The 17,172-nt window shown below is 43.5% G+C and overlaps 1 protein-coding gene across 7 annotated transcripts in view; it reads left to right on the plus strand.

Annotated features, from left to right (window-relative positions):
* The window catches only part of LOC112254357 (bifunctional heparan sulfate N-deacetylase/N-sulfotransferase 2), a 191,991-nt gene extending 175,493 nt beyond the window's left edge, over positions 1-16,498 (plus strand). For 6 of the 7 annotated variants that reach the window (XM_024426858.2, XM_024426849.2, XM_024426888.2 and 3 more), the window contains 9 exons: positions 8,831-8,893; positions 9,189-9,317; positions 9,601-9,783; positions 9,986-10,082; positions 10,725-10,848; positions 14,093-14,267; positions 14,601-14,771; positions 14,968-15,180; positions 15,356-16,498. In XM_024426858.2, the coding sequence (XP_024282626.1) occupies positions 8,831-8,893; positions 9,189-9,317; positions 9,601-9,783; positions 9,986-10,082; positions 10,725-10,848; positions 14,093-14,267; positions 14,601-14,771; positions 14,968-15,180; positions 15,356-15,481 (1,281 nt within the window). In that variant the 3' untranslated portion in view covers positions 15,482-16,498. The remainder of the gene's footprint in view (positions 1-8,830; positions 8,894-9,188; positions 9,318-9,600; positions 9,784-9,985; positions 10,083-10,724; positions 10,849-14,092; positions 14,268-14,600; positions 14,772-14,967; positions 15,181-15,355) is intronic. The other variant, XM_024426907.2, reaches the window with a different exon arrangement.
* Positions 16,499-17,172: the final 674 nt, after the last annotated feature.

Raw genomic sequence — 17,172 nt, forward strand, 5'->3', positions numbered from 1 at the left:
GGACATTCAGAGACCTGTCCCGAAGCCACTCCTGCATTGTCTTGGCTGTGTGCAGTGTTTGGAAGGTGAACCTTCACCCCAGTCTGAGATCCTGAGCACTCTGGAGCAGGTATTCATCAAGGATCTTTCTTTACTTTGCTCTGTTCATCTTTCCCTCAATCCTGACTGGTCTCCCAGTCCCTGCTGCAGAAAAACATGCTGCCACCATCATGCTTCACCGTAGGGAGGGTGCCAAGTTTCCTCCAGATGTGACATGGCATTCAAGCCAAAGAGTTAAGTATTGGTTTCATTTGATCAGAGAATCTTGTTTCTCATGGTCTGACAATCCTTTAGGTGCCTTCTGGCAAACTCCAAGCGGGCTGTCATGTGCCTTTTATTGAGGAGTGGCTTCCGTCTGGCCACTCTACTATAAAAACATCATTGATGGAGTGCAGCAGAGATGGTTGTCCTTCTGGAAAGGTTCTACCTTCTCCACAGAGGAATTCTGGAGCTCTGTCAGAGTGACCATCGGGTTCTTGGTCACCTCCCTGACCAAGGCACTTCTCCCCCGATTGCTCAGTTTGGCCAGGCGGCCAGCTCTAGGAAGAGTCTTGGTTGTTCCAAACTTCTTCTGTTTAAGAATGATGGAGGCCACTGTGTTCTTGGGGACCTTCAATGCTGCAGACATTTTTCGGTACCCTTCCCCAGATCTGTGCCTCAACACAATCTTGTCTCTGAGCTCTACGGACAATTCCTTTGACCTCATGGCTTGGCTTTTGCTCTGACCTGCACTGTCAGCTGTGGGACCTTTTATATAGACAGGTGTGTGTCTTTCCAAATGATGTCCAAGCAATTGAATTTACCACAGGTGGACTCCAATCAGGTTGAAAAACATCTCAAGGACGATCAATGGATACAGGATGCACTTGAGCTCAATTCTGAGTCTCATAGCAAAGGTTCAGAATACTTCCTTTTTTTCTCTTCTTTTTTTAATTTGCAAAAATGTCTAAACATGTTTTCGCTTTGTCATTATTGGGTATTGTGTGTACATTGACAAGGGAAAAAAATATTTAATCAATTTTAGAGTAAGACTAATGTAACAAAATGTGGAAAAGGGGAAGGGGTCTGAATACTCCGAACAACTGGCACAAGTATTTGAAGAACTTGAATGAGTGGATAAACCCAATTGACTTGACATATTTTTATTTTAATATGTATCACACACTTACATCACACTTTTGAAGAAATTATGTCTAGCAATATATAAGTTATGCTAGGGGGGTTGAGCGGGGGAAAAAATATGCTTGAATGTTTGGTATTACATTTTTTGTGACAAATATATTATATAAACAACAATAGTTGCTTTATTGGTCCATTTGCATGGATATTCTTTATTTATGCAGTTCACAGTACCTAACCTGACACAACACACATCACAGGCTGAGAGCAGTACATACCTGTAATTTTGACGATTCACAAGGATATTTAACTCTGATGGCATTTACCACACAGCATGGGAGAGGAATCCGGACTTCTGGAGCCAGTGTCTCATCGCAGAAGACCCACTCAAAAACGATGTTGTATGAGACCAGTCTGAACTGTATCGAATTACAATTATAGATCGAAGGGCAAAGTGGATTTGAGAATCTGGAGCAGCAGCCATGCACTTACAACATAAAACTTTTTTTACAATATGAAAACAGGTTCTTCTTTGCCGTTCTTAGATTTAGCTGTTATTTCAAGTTCAATGTGTAGGGCTGTATGTCCTATATCCTACTCAAATAAAATATGCCAAAACATTGTGATAATGTGTGTTTGGCTAATGTAAAAACATAAACTCACAACGGTCCAGCTCATAGAGGTTTCTGATAAGTGATTATTCAATAAAGTAAAGTTCAGCTACTTACACGTTTGATCCAACTGGAACTGGGTTGTGTCTCCATTTTCTTTTTGGGATATGGAAAAAAATTCCAGGACACCAGAGTTGATGTGAGCAGCAAAATCCCATTTGTCACGAAAGGAAACTAGCTGCTCTTCATCAATAAGTTGGTAATTTAATCAAATTCCCTGCAGCATACGCATTCTTCATGAGTCTGCATTGGCGCACAGTTACCACAACTACACCACCAATCTGTGTTCATCCTAGGGATGGGCTGGAGCTGTGGTCCTGATGCTGTGGCTATAGCCAGGCCAGCCATCTGAAGCTCAATTTGCCTGAATTCTTCATCACAGTATTCGGGCTCAAATAAATATGGTTTGGCGACACCATCGGCGCCCCTACAGTAGTTTTCTTCATCACTCACAAGTATTTAGTCTTCTGACGTCTGTAGGTTGATGTTTACTTCATATAACTAATCTCTAACGCTAGGCTTCTGTCTTCACTTCTCTCCCAAATAAATGTATTCAAAAATTAGGTAAGAGAGCTAGAGAGGGAGAGCTAACTAGCTAGCTAGCTAGCTAACTAATTTGAGTATCATGTAGTGAGTAGCCTAAATCTATCCATGTTGCATTGAGCTGGGTGAATGGAAAAGGAATGAGCCATCCAATATACTGTAATAGAAATAAGGCCATGCTCATAAATAAATCATCGTTCTCCCTCATTTTAAATGGCATCGACCGCCACTGTTCCATGGGTATTCGTCTGCCATCAAACATCAACAGTAAGACATGTAGCCTATAGAGCCCCACAGTGTAGGTGTCATAATACCCATAAAACCTAGCTGTCAAACACGAAAATGGTTCCAATCGTTTTTTCACCATAAATTTTTCCCATATGGGATTTTAGAACCCCTTCAAAAAAGGTCTCTGTTTCATATAGGCTTTCCCTGGTGTGACGTTTTGATAACCGTGTAAATCTCTCTCGACAAGGTGACTTTCTTTGATCAATATATTCGTCGCTATTTACTCAGTAGATTCGAAAATGCTAATTAGCATCAAATTAGACATCATGGTGTAGTGGTGTAAAGGACTTTCAGTTGAAGTCGGAAGTGTACATACTAGAGGTCGACCGAGTATGATTTTTAGATACCGATTATTGGAGGACCAAAAAAATGCCGATACCGATTTAATCGGCCGATTTTAAAATGAAAAATAAATGTACTTTGTAATAATGACAATTACAACAACACTGAATGAACACTAATTTTAACTTAATGTAATACATCAATAAAATCCATAGCCTCAAGTAGATAATGAAATATGTTCAATTTTGTTTAAATAATGCAAAAACAAAGTGTTGGAGAAGAATGTAAAAGTGAAATATGTGCTATGTAAGAAAGCTAACTTTTCAGTTCCTTGTTCAGAACATGAGAACATATGAAAGCTGGTGGTTCCTTTTAACATGAGTCTTCAATATTCCCAGGTAGGAAGTTTTAGGTTGAAGTTATAATAGGACTATTTCCCTCTATACCATTTGTATTTCATTAACCTTTGACTATTGGATGTTCTTGTAGGCACTTTAGTATTGCCAGTGTAACAGTATAGCCGTCCCTCTCCTCGCTCCTCCCTGGGCTCGAACCAGCAACACAATGAAAACAGCCACCACATCGAAGCAGCGTTACCCATGCAGAGCAAGGGAAACAACCACCCCAAGGCTCAGAGCGAGTGAAGTTTGAAACGCTATTAGCAAGCGCTAACTAGCCAGCCATTTCACTTCGGTCACACCAGCCTCATCTCGGGAGTTGATAGGTTTGAAGTCATAAACAGCGCAATGCTTGACGCACAACGAATAGCTGCTGGCAAAACACATGAAAGTGCTGTTTGAATTCATGTTTACGCGCCTGCTTCTGCCTACCACCGCTCAGTCAGATTGTATGCAACACAGGACACGCTAGATAATATCTAGTAATATCAACCATGTGTAGTTAACTAGTGATTATGATTGATTGTTTTTTTATAAGATAAGTTTAATGCTAGCTAGCAACTTACCTTGGCTTCTTGCCTTTGCGTAACAGGCGGTCAGTCTCCTTGTGGAGTGCAACAAGAGAGAGGCAGGTCGTTATTGCGTTGGACTAGTTAACTGTAAGGTTGCAAGATTGCATCCCCCGAGCTGACAAGGTGAAAATCTGTCTTTCTGCCCCTGAATGAGGCAGTTAACCTACTGAACAAGGCAGTTAACCCACGTTCCTAGGCAGTCATTGAAAATAAGAATGTGTTCTTAACTGACTTGCCTAGTTAAATAAAGATTCAATAAAGGTGTAAAAAAATTATAATAACTTCAAAAATCGGCGCCCAAAAATAGAAATTTCCGAGTGTTACGAAAACTTGAAATCGGCCCTAATTAATCGACCATTCCGATTAATCGGTCGACCTCTAGTACATACACCTGAGACAAACATATTTAAGCTCAGATTTTCACATTATCTGACATTTAATCCTAGTAAAAATTCCCTGTCTTAGGTCAGTTAGGATCACCACTTTATTTTAAGAATGTGAAATGTCAGAATAATAGTAGAGTAATTTATTTCAGCTTTTATTTCTTTCATCACATTCCCAGTGCGTCAGAAATGTACATACACTCAATTACTATTTGGTAGCATTGCCTTTAAATTGTTTAACTTGGGTCAAACGTTTCGAGTAGCCTTTCACAAGCTTCCCACATTAAGTTGGGTGGATTTTGGCCCATTCCTCCTGACAGAGCTGGTGTAACTGAGTCAGGTTTGTAGGCCTCCTTGCTCGCACATGCTTTTTCAGTTCTGCCCACAAATTTTCTATAGGATTGAGGTCAGGGCTTTGTAATGGCCACTCCAATACCTTGACTTTTGTCCTTAAGCCATTTTGCCACAACTTTGGAAGTATGGTTGGGGTCATTGTCAATTTGGACGACCCATTTGCGACCAAGCTTTAACTTCCTGACTGATGTCTTGTGATTTTGCTTGAATATATCCACATAATTTTCCTACCTCATGATGCCATCTATTTTGTGAAGTGCACCAGTCCCTCCTGCAGCAAAGCACACCCACAACATGATGCTGCCACCCCCGCGCTTCACGGTTGGGATGGTGTTCTTCGGCTTGCAAGCCTCCCCCTTTTTCCTACAAATATAATGACGGTCATTATGGCCAAACTGTTCTATTTTTGTTTCATCAGACCAGAGGACATTTCTCCAAAAAGTACGAGTTTGTCCCCATGTGCAGTTGCAAACCATAGTCTGGCTTTTTTATGACGGTTTTGGAGCAGTGGCTTCTTCCTTGCTGAGCGGCCTTTCAGGTAATGTCGATATAGATACTTATGTGCCTGTTTCCTCCAGCATCTTCACAAGATCCTTTGCTGTTGTTCTGGGATTGATTTGCACTTTTTGCACCAAAGTACGTTCATCTCTAGGAGATAGGACACGTCTCCTTCCTGAGCGGTATGATGGCTGCGTGGTCCCACGGTGTTTATACCTGCGTGCTATTGTTTGTATAGATGAACATGGTACTTTCAGGCGTTTGGAAATTGCTCCCAAGGATGAACCACACTTGTGGAGGTCTACCATTTTTTTCTGAGGTCTTGGCTGATTTCTTTTGATTTTTCCCATGTTGTCAAGCAAAGAGGCAGAGAGTTTGAAGGTAGGCCTTGAAATACATCCACAAGTACACCTCCAATTGACTCAAATTATGCCAATTAGCCTATCAGAAGCTTCTAAAACCATGACATCAATTTATGGAATTTTCCAAGCTGTTTAAATGCACAGTCAACTTAGTTTATGTAAACTTCTGACCCACTGGAATTGTGATACAGTGAATTAGAAGTGAAATAATCTGTCTGTAAACAATTGTTGGAAAAATTACTTGTGTAATGCACATAGTAGATGTCCTAACTGACTTGCCAAAACTATAGTTTGTTAACAATACATTTGTGGAGTGGTTGAAAAATGTGTTGTAATGTCTCCAAACTAAGTGTATTTAAACTTTCGACTTCAACTGCAAGTAAAAATACTTTAAAGTACTATTTAAGGTTGGGTTTTTTTGCTATCTGTACTTGACTATTTATATTTTTGACACATTCCACATTCCTAATAAAAATAATGTACTTTTTACTCTATACATTTTACCTGACACCCTAAAGTACTTACATTTTTTTACATTTTGAATGCTTAGCAGGACAGGAAAATTGTCAAATTCACACACTTATCAAGAGAACATCTGTGTTCATCTCTACTACCTCTGATCTTGTGGACTCACTTAACACAAATGCTTTGTTTGTAAGTTAATGGTGAGTATGGCTATCCATAAATATAAAAAATAAAATTATTAGGCTGTCTGGTTTGCTTAATATAAGGAATTAGAAATTCTAAACACGGTCTGGCTCAGTGCCTCTACTTTTAATTCCAGTCTGACTAGATTGAAAGGGTCTGTTTTTTTTTCTTCCACCAGCAACTCTCTGACGTCCAAAGAATTAAATGTTTTTATTTGCTTACGTGTGTGTGTGGAATCGTGTTTACGTTTTCATTGGCTTTCATATACACACATGTGTGCATATGCGTCGGTAGGGTTGCCAATGGGAGGGATTTGGGGGTGGGGGCATGATGGCTCAGCCCCACCAGGTGTTGCGTTGCCATGGTGATAGATGACTCACCCTGAGGTCCCTGTGCACAATGTCATGCTGGTGCTTGATTGATGCACTGGCTGCAGAGAAAGGAGACACAGGACACAGAACACACACGTCAATGCACAGACACATCATAACCACAATACACAGTATGGGGTAGGAACTAATGGAGGCTACTGGTTAATGGATTAGATGAGGTGCATTTCCCCTTGTCATTTAAGAACTTTGAGCACTTGCAGGAGTGCAAAATCAATCCAATTCATGACTATTGCTGTATGTTATTATTAGAAGCGGTGAACTAGAAGTAGAGGCGTGCCTCCCGAGTGGCGCAGTGGTCGAAAGCACTGCATCGCAGTGCTAGAGGCATCACTACAGACCCGAGTTTGATCCCGGGCTGTATCACAACTGGCCTTGATCGGGAGTCCCATAGGGTGGTGCACAATTTGGCCGGGGGACTTTACTTGGCTCATCGCGCTCTAGTGACTCCTTGTGGCGGGCGCCTGCAGGCTGATCCCCGGTCGTCAGTTGAACAGTTTTTCCTCCGACACATTGGTGCGGCTGGCTTCCAGGTTAAGCGGGCGGGTGTTAAGAAGCGTGGTTTGGCGCGTCATGTTTCGGAGGACGCATGACTCGACCTTTGACTCCCGAGCACGTTGGGGAGTTGCAGCAATGAGACAAGATCAAAATTGGGGAGAAAAAGGGGGTAAAATAAAAAATGTATAAAAATAAAAATAGAATGCACCTAGTCACTCATCAGTCGTCAAACACCTGAACTCCAACAATTACATTGTTTTAAAGAAATCAAAATTGTAAACAATTCATACATACGCTGAGTACAGTGCATTCAGACCCCTTCCCTTTTTCCAGCCTTATTTTAAAATGTATTAAATATTTTTGTTCCCTCATCAATCTACACACAATACCCAATAATGACAAAGCAAAAACTGTTTTTAGAATTGTTTTTCAAATGTATTAAATATAAAAAACAGATGCCTTATTTACATAAGTATTCAGACCTTTTGCTTTGAGACTCAGAATTGAGCTCAGATGCATCCTGTTTCCATTGATCATCCTTGAGATGTTTCTACAACTTGATTGGAGTCCACCTGTGGTAAATTCAATTGATTGGACATGATTTGGAGAGGCACACACCTTTCTATATAAGGTCCCACAGTTGACGGTGCATTTCAGAGCAAAAACCAAGCCATAAGGTCGAAGGAATTGTCCGTAGAGCTCCGAGACTAGATTGTATTGAGGCACAGATCTGGGGAAGGGTGCCAAAGAAGAAGAAGGGAAAAAAACTCTAGACTACATTTACTCCACACACAGATGCATACAATGCTCTCTCTCGCCCTCCATTTGGCAAATCTGACCATAGTTTATCCTCCTGATTCCTGCTTACAAGCAAAAACTATTGCAGGAAGTACCAGGGACTCGCTCAATAAGGAAATGGTCAGATGACGCAGAGGCTACGCTCCAAGACTGTTTTCCTAACACAGACTGGAATATGTTCGGGATTCATTCAATGGCATTGAGGAGTATACCACCTCAGTCATTGGCTTCATCAATAACAGCAACGACATCGTCCCCACAGTGACCATACTTACATATCCCAACCAGAAGCCATGGATTACAGGCAACATCTGCACCAAGCTAAAGGCTAGAGCTGCCGATTTCAAGGAGCCTGACACTAATCCAGACGCTTATAAGAAATCCCGTTATGCCTAAAAACTAACCAACAAACAGGCAAAGCTTCAATTCTAAGATTGAATCCTACTACACCGGCTCTGACGCTCGTCGGACATGGCAGGGGTTGCAAACTATTACGGACTACAAATGGAAATCCAGTCGCGAGCTGCCCATTGAAAAAAGCCTACCAGACGAGCTAAATGCCTTTTAAGCTCGCTTCGAGGCAAGCAACACTGAAGCATGCAACACTGAAGCATGCATGAGAGCACTAGCTGTTCCGGACAACTGATGTGAGCAAGACTTTTTAAACAGGTCAACATTCACAAAGCCGTGGGGCTAGATGGATTACCAGGATGTGTACTCAATGCATGTGCGGACCAACTGGCAAGTGTCTTCACATTTTCAACCTCTCCCTGACCAACTGTACATACATGCATACATGTTTCCTGACTCAAACCTAATAGCACTTTTGATATATATTTGTTTATATAGCTCATTCGGACATATTCTTTCAATAAAACAAAGAATTTGTCCACAATTCGCAGATTTCTCAATCGCTAGGTGACTGACAACAGAGCAGAGCTAGCAGTGCACAAAGATACATTGTGAGTCACCTGACCTGTTTTTGCAGCTTTCCCGTTCTAGACTGCAGGGAGAGAGGGTATGGAATCACTTGGGAACTTTTGGATTTGAGGTAAACTTCTCCTTTAATTGCAGCTAGATATAGTAAATCATTCAGGGGTGAGTCTTAAACTTTAAGTTGAATTTTCACTTGATCTCCCATTTGACATCAGTGCATAACTAAGTGAAAATGTGACTTAAAACAGAAGTTAAGATTTCCCCTCAGTGCTTAGTGAGAGCTCTTATTAAGGGCTTAGAGTTTATGCAAATGTACTAAGGCCCTATTCATTCATTACGTGTTTAGAAAAAAGAGAGTTGGTTATTTCTGTTCCTACACTATTTTTGACAATTTCCCTCTGTCACTGCAGGTGTTACCCAGACAGACATGTGGCCTCTTCACTCACACCATCTTTTATAACGAGTACCCAGGAGGCTCCAAAGAGCTGGACAAGAGCATCAGGGGAGGAGAGCTGTTCCTCACCGTCCTCCTCAACCCTGTAAGTTTAGTTCACTCTCAAGATACTCTGTCTCTCCTTACTGGAGCTGCTACCTCTATATGACTTGAGAAACTTCCATCTGGAAAAGTCCTAGCTTGGGAAAATGACCTGTAACTTTGACTTTTGTGTAAATCATTAATTGATGTCAGTCTGTGCTACAATTTTAGTTTCACGAGTGGGATTTTGCCTAGTGTGCATTTAAGATGCGTAGACAAACAGTGAAAGGTCTCACTTCCCTACTCACCTGTTGGTATAGTCCTCTGACTCCTCTGTCCCCCTCCAGATCAGCATTTTCATGACCCACCTGTCTAACTACGGAAATGACCGGCTGGGCCTGTACACCTTTGAGTCCCTGGTGAAGTTTGTTCAGTGTTGGACCAACTTGCGGCTGCAGACACTCCCCCCCATGCAGCTGGCTGACAAATACTTCCAGATCTTCCCCGAGGAGAGAGACCCCCTCTGGCAGGTTAGGGGACTGCAATGATCAATTATTATTACAGATGTGATAATCCATTTGTTGTTAGTTACTGTTTCCTATTTTAGATATGTACTGTTTATTGAGGTTATTGTTATTATGTTTGGCCCATAATTTAATTACATTTTTCAATAAAATGACTCAATGATAAGCTATGCATTGGAGACTGTAACCCCTCTTTATCTGTCCTCAGAACCCATGTCATGACAAGAGACATAAAGACATCTGGTCGAAAGAAAAGACCTGCGATAGACTACCGAGGTTCCTGGTCATAGGCCCACAGAAAACAGGTGAGACCCTGCAGCCAACCATTTTCTGAAGACAGCTACACTCTCTCGCTCGCCACATACTCTCTTGGGCAAAATGGATTGCGTGATGGCATTTGTGGTGGCGAGTTTCAGTCAAAGTGTATATTCATGGGCCTCCCGGGTGGCGCAGTGGTCTAGGGCACTGCATCGCAGAGACTCTGGGTTCGAGCCCAGGCTCTGTCGCAGCCGGCCTTGATCGGGAGGTCCATGGGGCGACGCACAATTGGCCTAGCGTCGTCTGGGTTAGGTAGGGTTTGGCCGGTAGGCATATCCTAGTCTCATTGCGCACTAGCGACACCTGTGGCGGGCTGGACGCAGTGCGCGCTAAACCGGTTGCCTGGGGCATGGTGTTTTTCTACGACACATTGGTGCGGCTGGCTTCCGGGTTGGATGCGTGCTGTGTTAAGAAGCAGTGCGGCTTTGTTGGGTTGTGTTTCAGAGGACGCATGGCTTTCGACCAGATTTGATTTGATTTGATTTGATTTAGTCTCTCCCGAGCCCGTACGGGAGTTGTAGTGATGAGACAAGATAGTAGCTACTAACAATTGGATACCATGAAATTGTGGAGAAAAGGGGGTAAAAACATTTATTTTAAAGAGTGTATATTCATCTGTGTTCTTTCAGGCACCACAGCCCTGCACTCGTTCCTGAGCCTCCACCCTGCCATCACCAGTAGCTTCCCCAGTCTTGTCACCTTTGAGGAGATCCAGTTCTTTAGCGGCCCCAACTACAACAACGGCATTGACTGGTAAGCCGACTTTGCTGCCCACTCTGAGATTTAAACACTAATGAAGCCTGTAGCCTTCTTTTGTCTGAACTGATCTAAGAGCCTATATCCATATGGTAGCACCTTCGGAAAGTATTCAGACCCATTGACTATTTCCACATTTTGTTAGGTTACAACCTTATTCTAAAATGTATTAAATAGCTTTTTTTCCCTCATCAATCTATACACAATACCCGATAATGACAAACCAAAATAGTTTTTTTGAAATTTTTGCAAATGTATTAAAAATGATATCACATTTACGTAAGTATTCAGACCCTTCACGCAGTACTTTGTTGACGCACCTTTGGCAATAATTACTTATAATATAATAATAATAATAATATTATAATAATTAATTACTTGATATGACGCTACAAGCTTGGTATACCTGTATTTGCGGCATTTCTCCCATTGTTCTCTGCAGATCCTCTGAAGCTCTGTCAGGTTGGATGGGGAGCGTTGCTGCACAGCTATTTTCAGGTCACTCCGGAGATGTTAGATCGGGTTCAAGTCCTGGCCTCTGGCTGGGCCACTCAAGGACATTGAGACTTGTCCCAAAGCCACTCCTGCGTTGTCTTGGCTGTGTGCTTAGGGTCGTTGTCCTGTTGGAAGGTGAACCTTTGCCCCAGTCTGAGGTCCTGAGCGCTATGGGGCAGGTTTTCGTCAAGGATATCTCTGTACTTTGCTCCGTTTCATCTTTGCCTCGATCCTGACTTGTCTCCCAGTCCCTGCCACTGAAAAACATCCCCACAGCATGATGTTGCCACCACCGCGCCTCGACACAATCCTGTCTCGGAGCTCTACGGACAATTCCTTCCACCTCATGGTTTGGTTTTTGCTCTGAAATGCACTGTCAACTGTGGGACCTTATATAGACAGGTGTGTGCCTTTCCAAATCATGTCCAATCAATTCAATTTACCACAGGTGGACTCCAAGTTGTAGAAACATCTCAACGATGATCAATGGAAACAGGATGCTCCTGAGCTCAATTTCAAGTGTCATAGCAAAGGGTCTTTTTTTATTTTATTTTATTTTTTATTTCACCTTTATTTAACCAGGTAGGCTAGTTGAGAACAAGTTCTCATTTGCAACTGTGACCTGGCCAAGATAAAGCATAGCAGTGTGAACAGACAACACAGAGTTACACATGGAGTAAACAATTAACAAGTCAATAACACAGTAGAAAAAAAGAGTCTATATACATTGTGTGCAAAAGGCATGAGGAGGTAGGCGAATAATTACAATTTTGCAGATTAACACTGGAGTGAAATGATCAGACGGTCATGTACAGGTAGAGATATTGGTGTGCAAAAGAGCAGAAAAATAAATAAATAAAAACAGTATGGGGATGAGGTAGGTAAAAATGGGTGGGCTATTTACCGATAGACTATGTACAGCTGCAGCGATCGGTTAGCTGCTCAGATAGCAGATGTTTGAAGTTGGTGAGGGAGATAAGTATCCAACTTCAGCGATTTTTGCAATTCGTTCCAGTCACAGGCAGCAGAGAACTGGAACGAAAGGCGGCCAAATGAGGTGTTGGCTTTAGGGATGATCAGTGAGATACACCTGCTGGAGCGCTTGCTACGGGTGGGTGTTGCCATCGTGACCAGTGAACTGAGATAAGGCGGAGCTTTACCTAGCATGGACTTGTAGATGACCTGGAGCCAGTGGGTCTGGCGACGAATATGTAGCGAGGGCCAGCCGACTAGAGCATACAGGTCGCAGTGGTGGGTGGTATAAGGTGCTTTAGTGACAAAACGGATGGCACTGTGATAAACTGCATCCAGTTTGCTGAGTAGAGTGTTGGAAGCTATTTTGTAGATGACATCGCCGAAGTCGAGGATCGGAAGGATAGTCAGTTTTACTAGGGTAAGTTTGGCGGTGTGGGTGAAGGAGGCTTTGTTGCGGAATAGAAAGCCGACTCTAGATTTGATTTTCGATTGGAGATGTTTGATATGAGTCTGGAAGGAGAGTTTACAGTCTAGCCAGACACCTAGGTACTTATAGATGTCCACATATTCAAGGTCGGAACCATCCAGGGTGGTGATGCTAGTCAGGGTGCAGGCAGCGAATGGTTGAAAAGCATGCATTTGGTTTTACTAGCGTTTAAGAGCAGTTGGAGGCCACGGAAGGAGTGTTGTATGGCATTGAAGCTCGTTTGGAGGTTAGATAGCACCGTGTCCAAGGACGGGCCGGAAGTATATAGAATGGTGTCGTCTGCGTAGAGGTGGATCAGGGAATCGCCCGCAGCAAGAGCAACATCATTGATATATACAGAGAAAAGAGTCGGCCCGAGAATTGAACCCTGTGGCACCCCCATAGAGACTGCCAGAGGACCGGACAGCATGCCCTCCGATTTGACACACTGAACTCTGTCTGCAAAGTAGTTGGTGAACCAGGCACGGCAGTCATCAGAAAAACCAAGGCTACTGAGTCTGCCGATAAGAATACGGTGATTGACAGAGTCGAAAGCCTTGGCAAGGTCGATGAAGACGGCTGCACAGTACTGTCTTTTATCGATGGCGGTTATGATATCGTTTAGTACCTTGAGCGTGGCTGAGGTGCACCCGTGACCGGCTCGGAAACCAGATTGCACAGCGGAGAAGGTACGGTAGGATTCGAGATGGTCAGTGACCTGTTTGTTGACTTGGCTTTCGAAGACCTTAGATAGGCAGTGCAGGATGGATATAGGTCTGTAACAGTTTGGCTCCAGGGTGTATCCCCCTTTGAAGAGGGGGATGACTGCGGCAGCTTTCCAATCCTTGGGGATCTCAGACAATATGAAAGAGAGGTTGAACAGGCTGGTAATAGGGGTTGCGACAATGGCGGCGGATAGTTTCAGAAATAGAGGGTCTGAATACTTATGTAAATAAGCTGTTTTTTAACGATTTGTTTTATAAATTTTATAAAAGCTGTTTTCGCTTTGTCATTATGGGTATTGTGTTTAGATTGCTGAGGATTGTTTTTAATAACGTAGCAAAATGTGGAAAAGGTCAAGAGGTCTGAATACCTTCCAAAGGCACTGTGGTTCCTTCCTGCTTACTTGTAGTGTAGTCTTCCTCCATATTGCTCTCACGTATCTATTTCTCCCATATCAGTGAGATTGTATAACAGTATGGTCCATTAGGTGGAAAGGGACATGACGCAGGATGACATTCAAATGACATACGCTCTGTTATGGCCCTCGCTAACCGTAACTGCTCTCCCCCGTCCTCTCTTCAGGTACATGGACTTCTTCCCCTTCCCATCGAATGTCAGTACAGACTTCATGTTTGAGAAAAGTGCTAACTACTTTGACACGGAGGTAGCCCCTAAGAGAGCGGCCGCCCTGCTGTCCCGGGCCAAGATCCTGGCTGTGCTCATCAACCCAGCGGACCGTGCCTACTCCTGGTACCAGGTGGGTCTGTCACACTCTTAACTTCCTCAGCCATAATGTGATCAGGGTCATGAAATATAAACTGTTCCCAGACCATTTGTCAAGACCGTTAAGTGACCACATGGAAAGGACTCCTGGCTGCCTCACTCTAGAGAAAAGAAATGCCATCTGTTTTTGAGCTTCACCTGTTTATTTGCATGTATTTATTCTCAAGAGGCCAAAGGTACAAAGTCTGTCAAAAGTTATCTTGTAAAATCACTTGATGCGGGATTCTTCTGAAGTCTTGACTTCTGATAACCTTTGATAACTCAAGATGTCTGAACTTTAACCTTTCCCCTGTGTGTGACCCTGCAGCACCAGCGGGCTCACCAGGACCCAATGACCGTTAACCACACGTTCCAGGAGGTGGTGACAGCGAGGACTGCCTCCCCCCGAGAGCTGCTCATCCTGCAGAGGCGCTGCCTTAAACCTGGGGCCTACGCTACACACCTGGAGCGCTGGTTACACCACTACCAGCCCAGCCAGGTAACATTACATTACTGGAAATACACAAACATACTAAATGTGCACAGCTAGATACTGAAAACTACAGGAGACACCCCCGTGAACAATTCAAATGCATCCATTCAGAAACATGGCTTCACAGTATTTTCCATGATTGATCATGGCAGTACTACCTGTGTGGAATCCAGTATGTGAGAGGTGTGATTCCTGTTTCCAGGTCCACATAGTGGATGGGTCCCAGCTGCGATCCAACCCTGCCCTGGTCATGGAGGGTATCCAGAGGTTCCTGGGGGTCACACCCATCTTCAACTACACCCAGGCTCTGACGTATGATGAAAGTAAAGGGTTCTGGTGCCAGAGGGTGGAAGGAGCACGACCCAAGTGTTTGGGCAAGAGTAAAGGCAGGAAATACTCTGACATGACTCCTGAGGTACAGTTACTCCATCTTTCAAGGAAAATGTCAGACACTGCACATTATTCCATCTTGTCAGCTTGTTTCTCAGAGTGGCCATGTTGTATTTTGACTTCTGCCTAACATGTAGATATGTCTTAACAAGTGCCTCATATAGTCCTTCGCTGACTGTTCTCTGTTGTGTGCATTACAGTCGCGTGCCTTCCTGACGGAGCATTACCGGGAGCACAACATGGAGCTGCTGAGGCTGCTGAACCGGCTGGGCCAGCCCCTGCCCGCTTGGCTGAGAGAGGAGCTGCAGAGCTCCAGCTGGAGCTGAGACTGGACCTCCCTACGGAACCACAGCCACAGCCTGGGACTGGAGCACTGCCCTGCCTGGCCTGGCCCGGGGTAAGAGGGCCCTGTTTACCCACACCCAACACCAGTCACTACAGAGAGTGGAAGAGGAGAGAAGGCGGGAGGACAGCCCTATATCAGGACAATGGACTCCTCCACCCTGAAATGCCACTGTAGAAACCAATCCTCACGGGAGGGGAATAATGGCCTCTAATAAGGGAGTTAATGAGTTGGACTGCTGAAACAACCCTCCCTCTTTCCCCTCGCAGTCATCATCTTCATCCAGAAAGTAGAGGACTTGTCTCAGCCTGCAGCCGGTTGGACTGACTGACGCCAGGGTCTGGCAGACTGAGAGGGGATGGGGGGGTCTAATGTCATGTTACCCCCCTTTTTAACAGGAACTGATATCTTGTGGCCCTGGAGTGCATGAATAAACCTGGCAACATGCGTGTGGTCACAAGCTCACACACACACTTCTCATTTCTTCAGAAGAATGAATGTAAAATGTTGTAAATTTGAAAGCTGTTGTATATTGTTGGTGGGGGATGGGTGGGAAATGTGACAGAATAGACATGAACTAAACAAGACAGCAAACTCTAGTGCTATGGACAAAGACGTGTGCCATAGGATGGATGTAGTGCATCACAGGCCACGGCTCCAACAGACTGTGCATTCCACTACCCCAAAGCTGAGGCCTTTGGAGTACATTCTGATAAACAAACAGTCTAATAGGCCCCACAAGTCTACAGAGAAACCCACACACTTTAACCATGCACGTTCTCCCTCACTCTCACGTAGGTACCCAGTCAGTTTAGAGCTGTGTAGAAAGAGAGCAAGTTAGAGAGAAGAGGATGAGCTAGAGAGAGAGGTTCTAGGTCTCTCTGCTTGTGAGTGTCTGTCGTAACAGGAGCTGCTGTTTTGTTTTCTGTTTATTTTGCCAAAACTACAAAACAAAGACCAACGCTGTATCATCTCTAATAAACTCAGAGGTTGGAATGGATTGTTCATTTGTCTTTTTTTACCCACAGCTTCTGCATGCCTGTCAATGCAGGAGCCACTGTAATTGACCCGTGTCTGATGCTGTCTACAGAAGACTGGAATGGAAACGGCAGTGCCTATGTAGTTTAACAGACAGGAGAGTAGAGGTACATATTATAGTCTGCAGTACAGTAGTAATCAGTTTTCGGGAAGGCATATTTTCAATGGATAATTCGACTGAGTCACCTTTATTAGACTCGCGTATCACGTGAAATACCTCCTATCTAATCATCCTCTCAGTCGCACGACGAATCGGTGGAAACCTGTTAAATGGGCAAATCATGTTCATTAATCAGTCTAGTGTTAACAAGGGACTTGACCTCAATCTCTGATGTCCCTTTGGATAGACTCCCAGGGATTAGTCAGACAGGCTATAATGAACAAGCAGAAAAATATATGAAATAAGTAATGTACTCAACTGTAATATTCTTGTGATTTATTGACACACACAAGATGCAACATTTAGATCCTGCAAGGATGGACTAGCACACACTCACAAGATAATGATAAACCGGACACAACTTATGTTGAAATGTTATTTTTATTCGATGTTTCTTGTTTAAATAACAAAGATATGATCTAACATTCAAACAAACACTTGATAGTTTTAAAGTAATGATTTTCGTTATTGTATGG

Source organism: Oncorhynchus tshawytscha, linkage group LG01 (assembly GCF_018296145.1).
Source record: "Oncorhynchus tshawytscha isolate Ot180627B linkage group LG01, Otsh_v2.0, whole genome shotgun sequence".
NCBI classification, from domain to species: domain Eukaryota; kingdom Metazoa; phylum Chordata; class Actinopteri; order Salmoniformes; family Salmonidae; genus Oncorhynchus; species Oncorhynchus tshawytscha.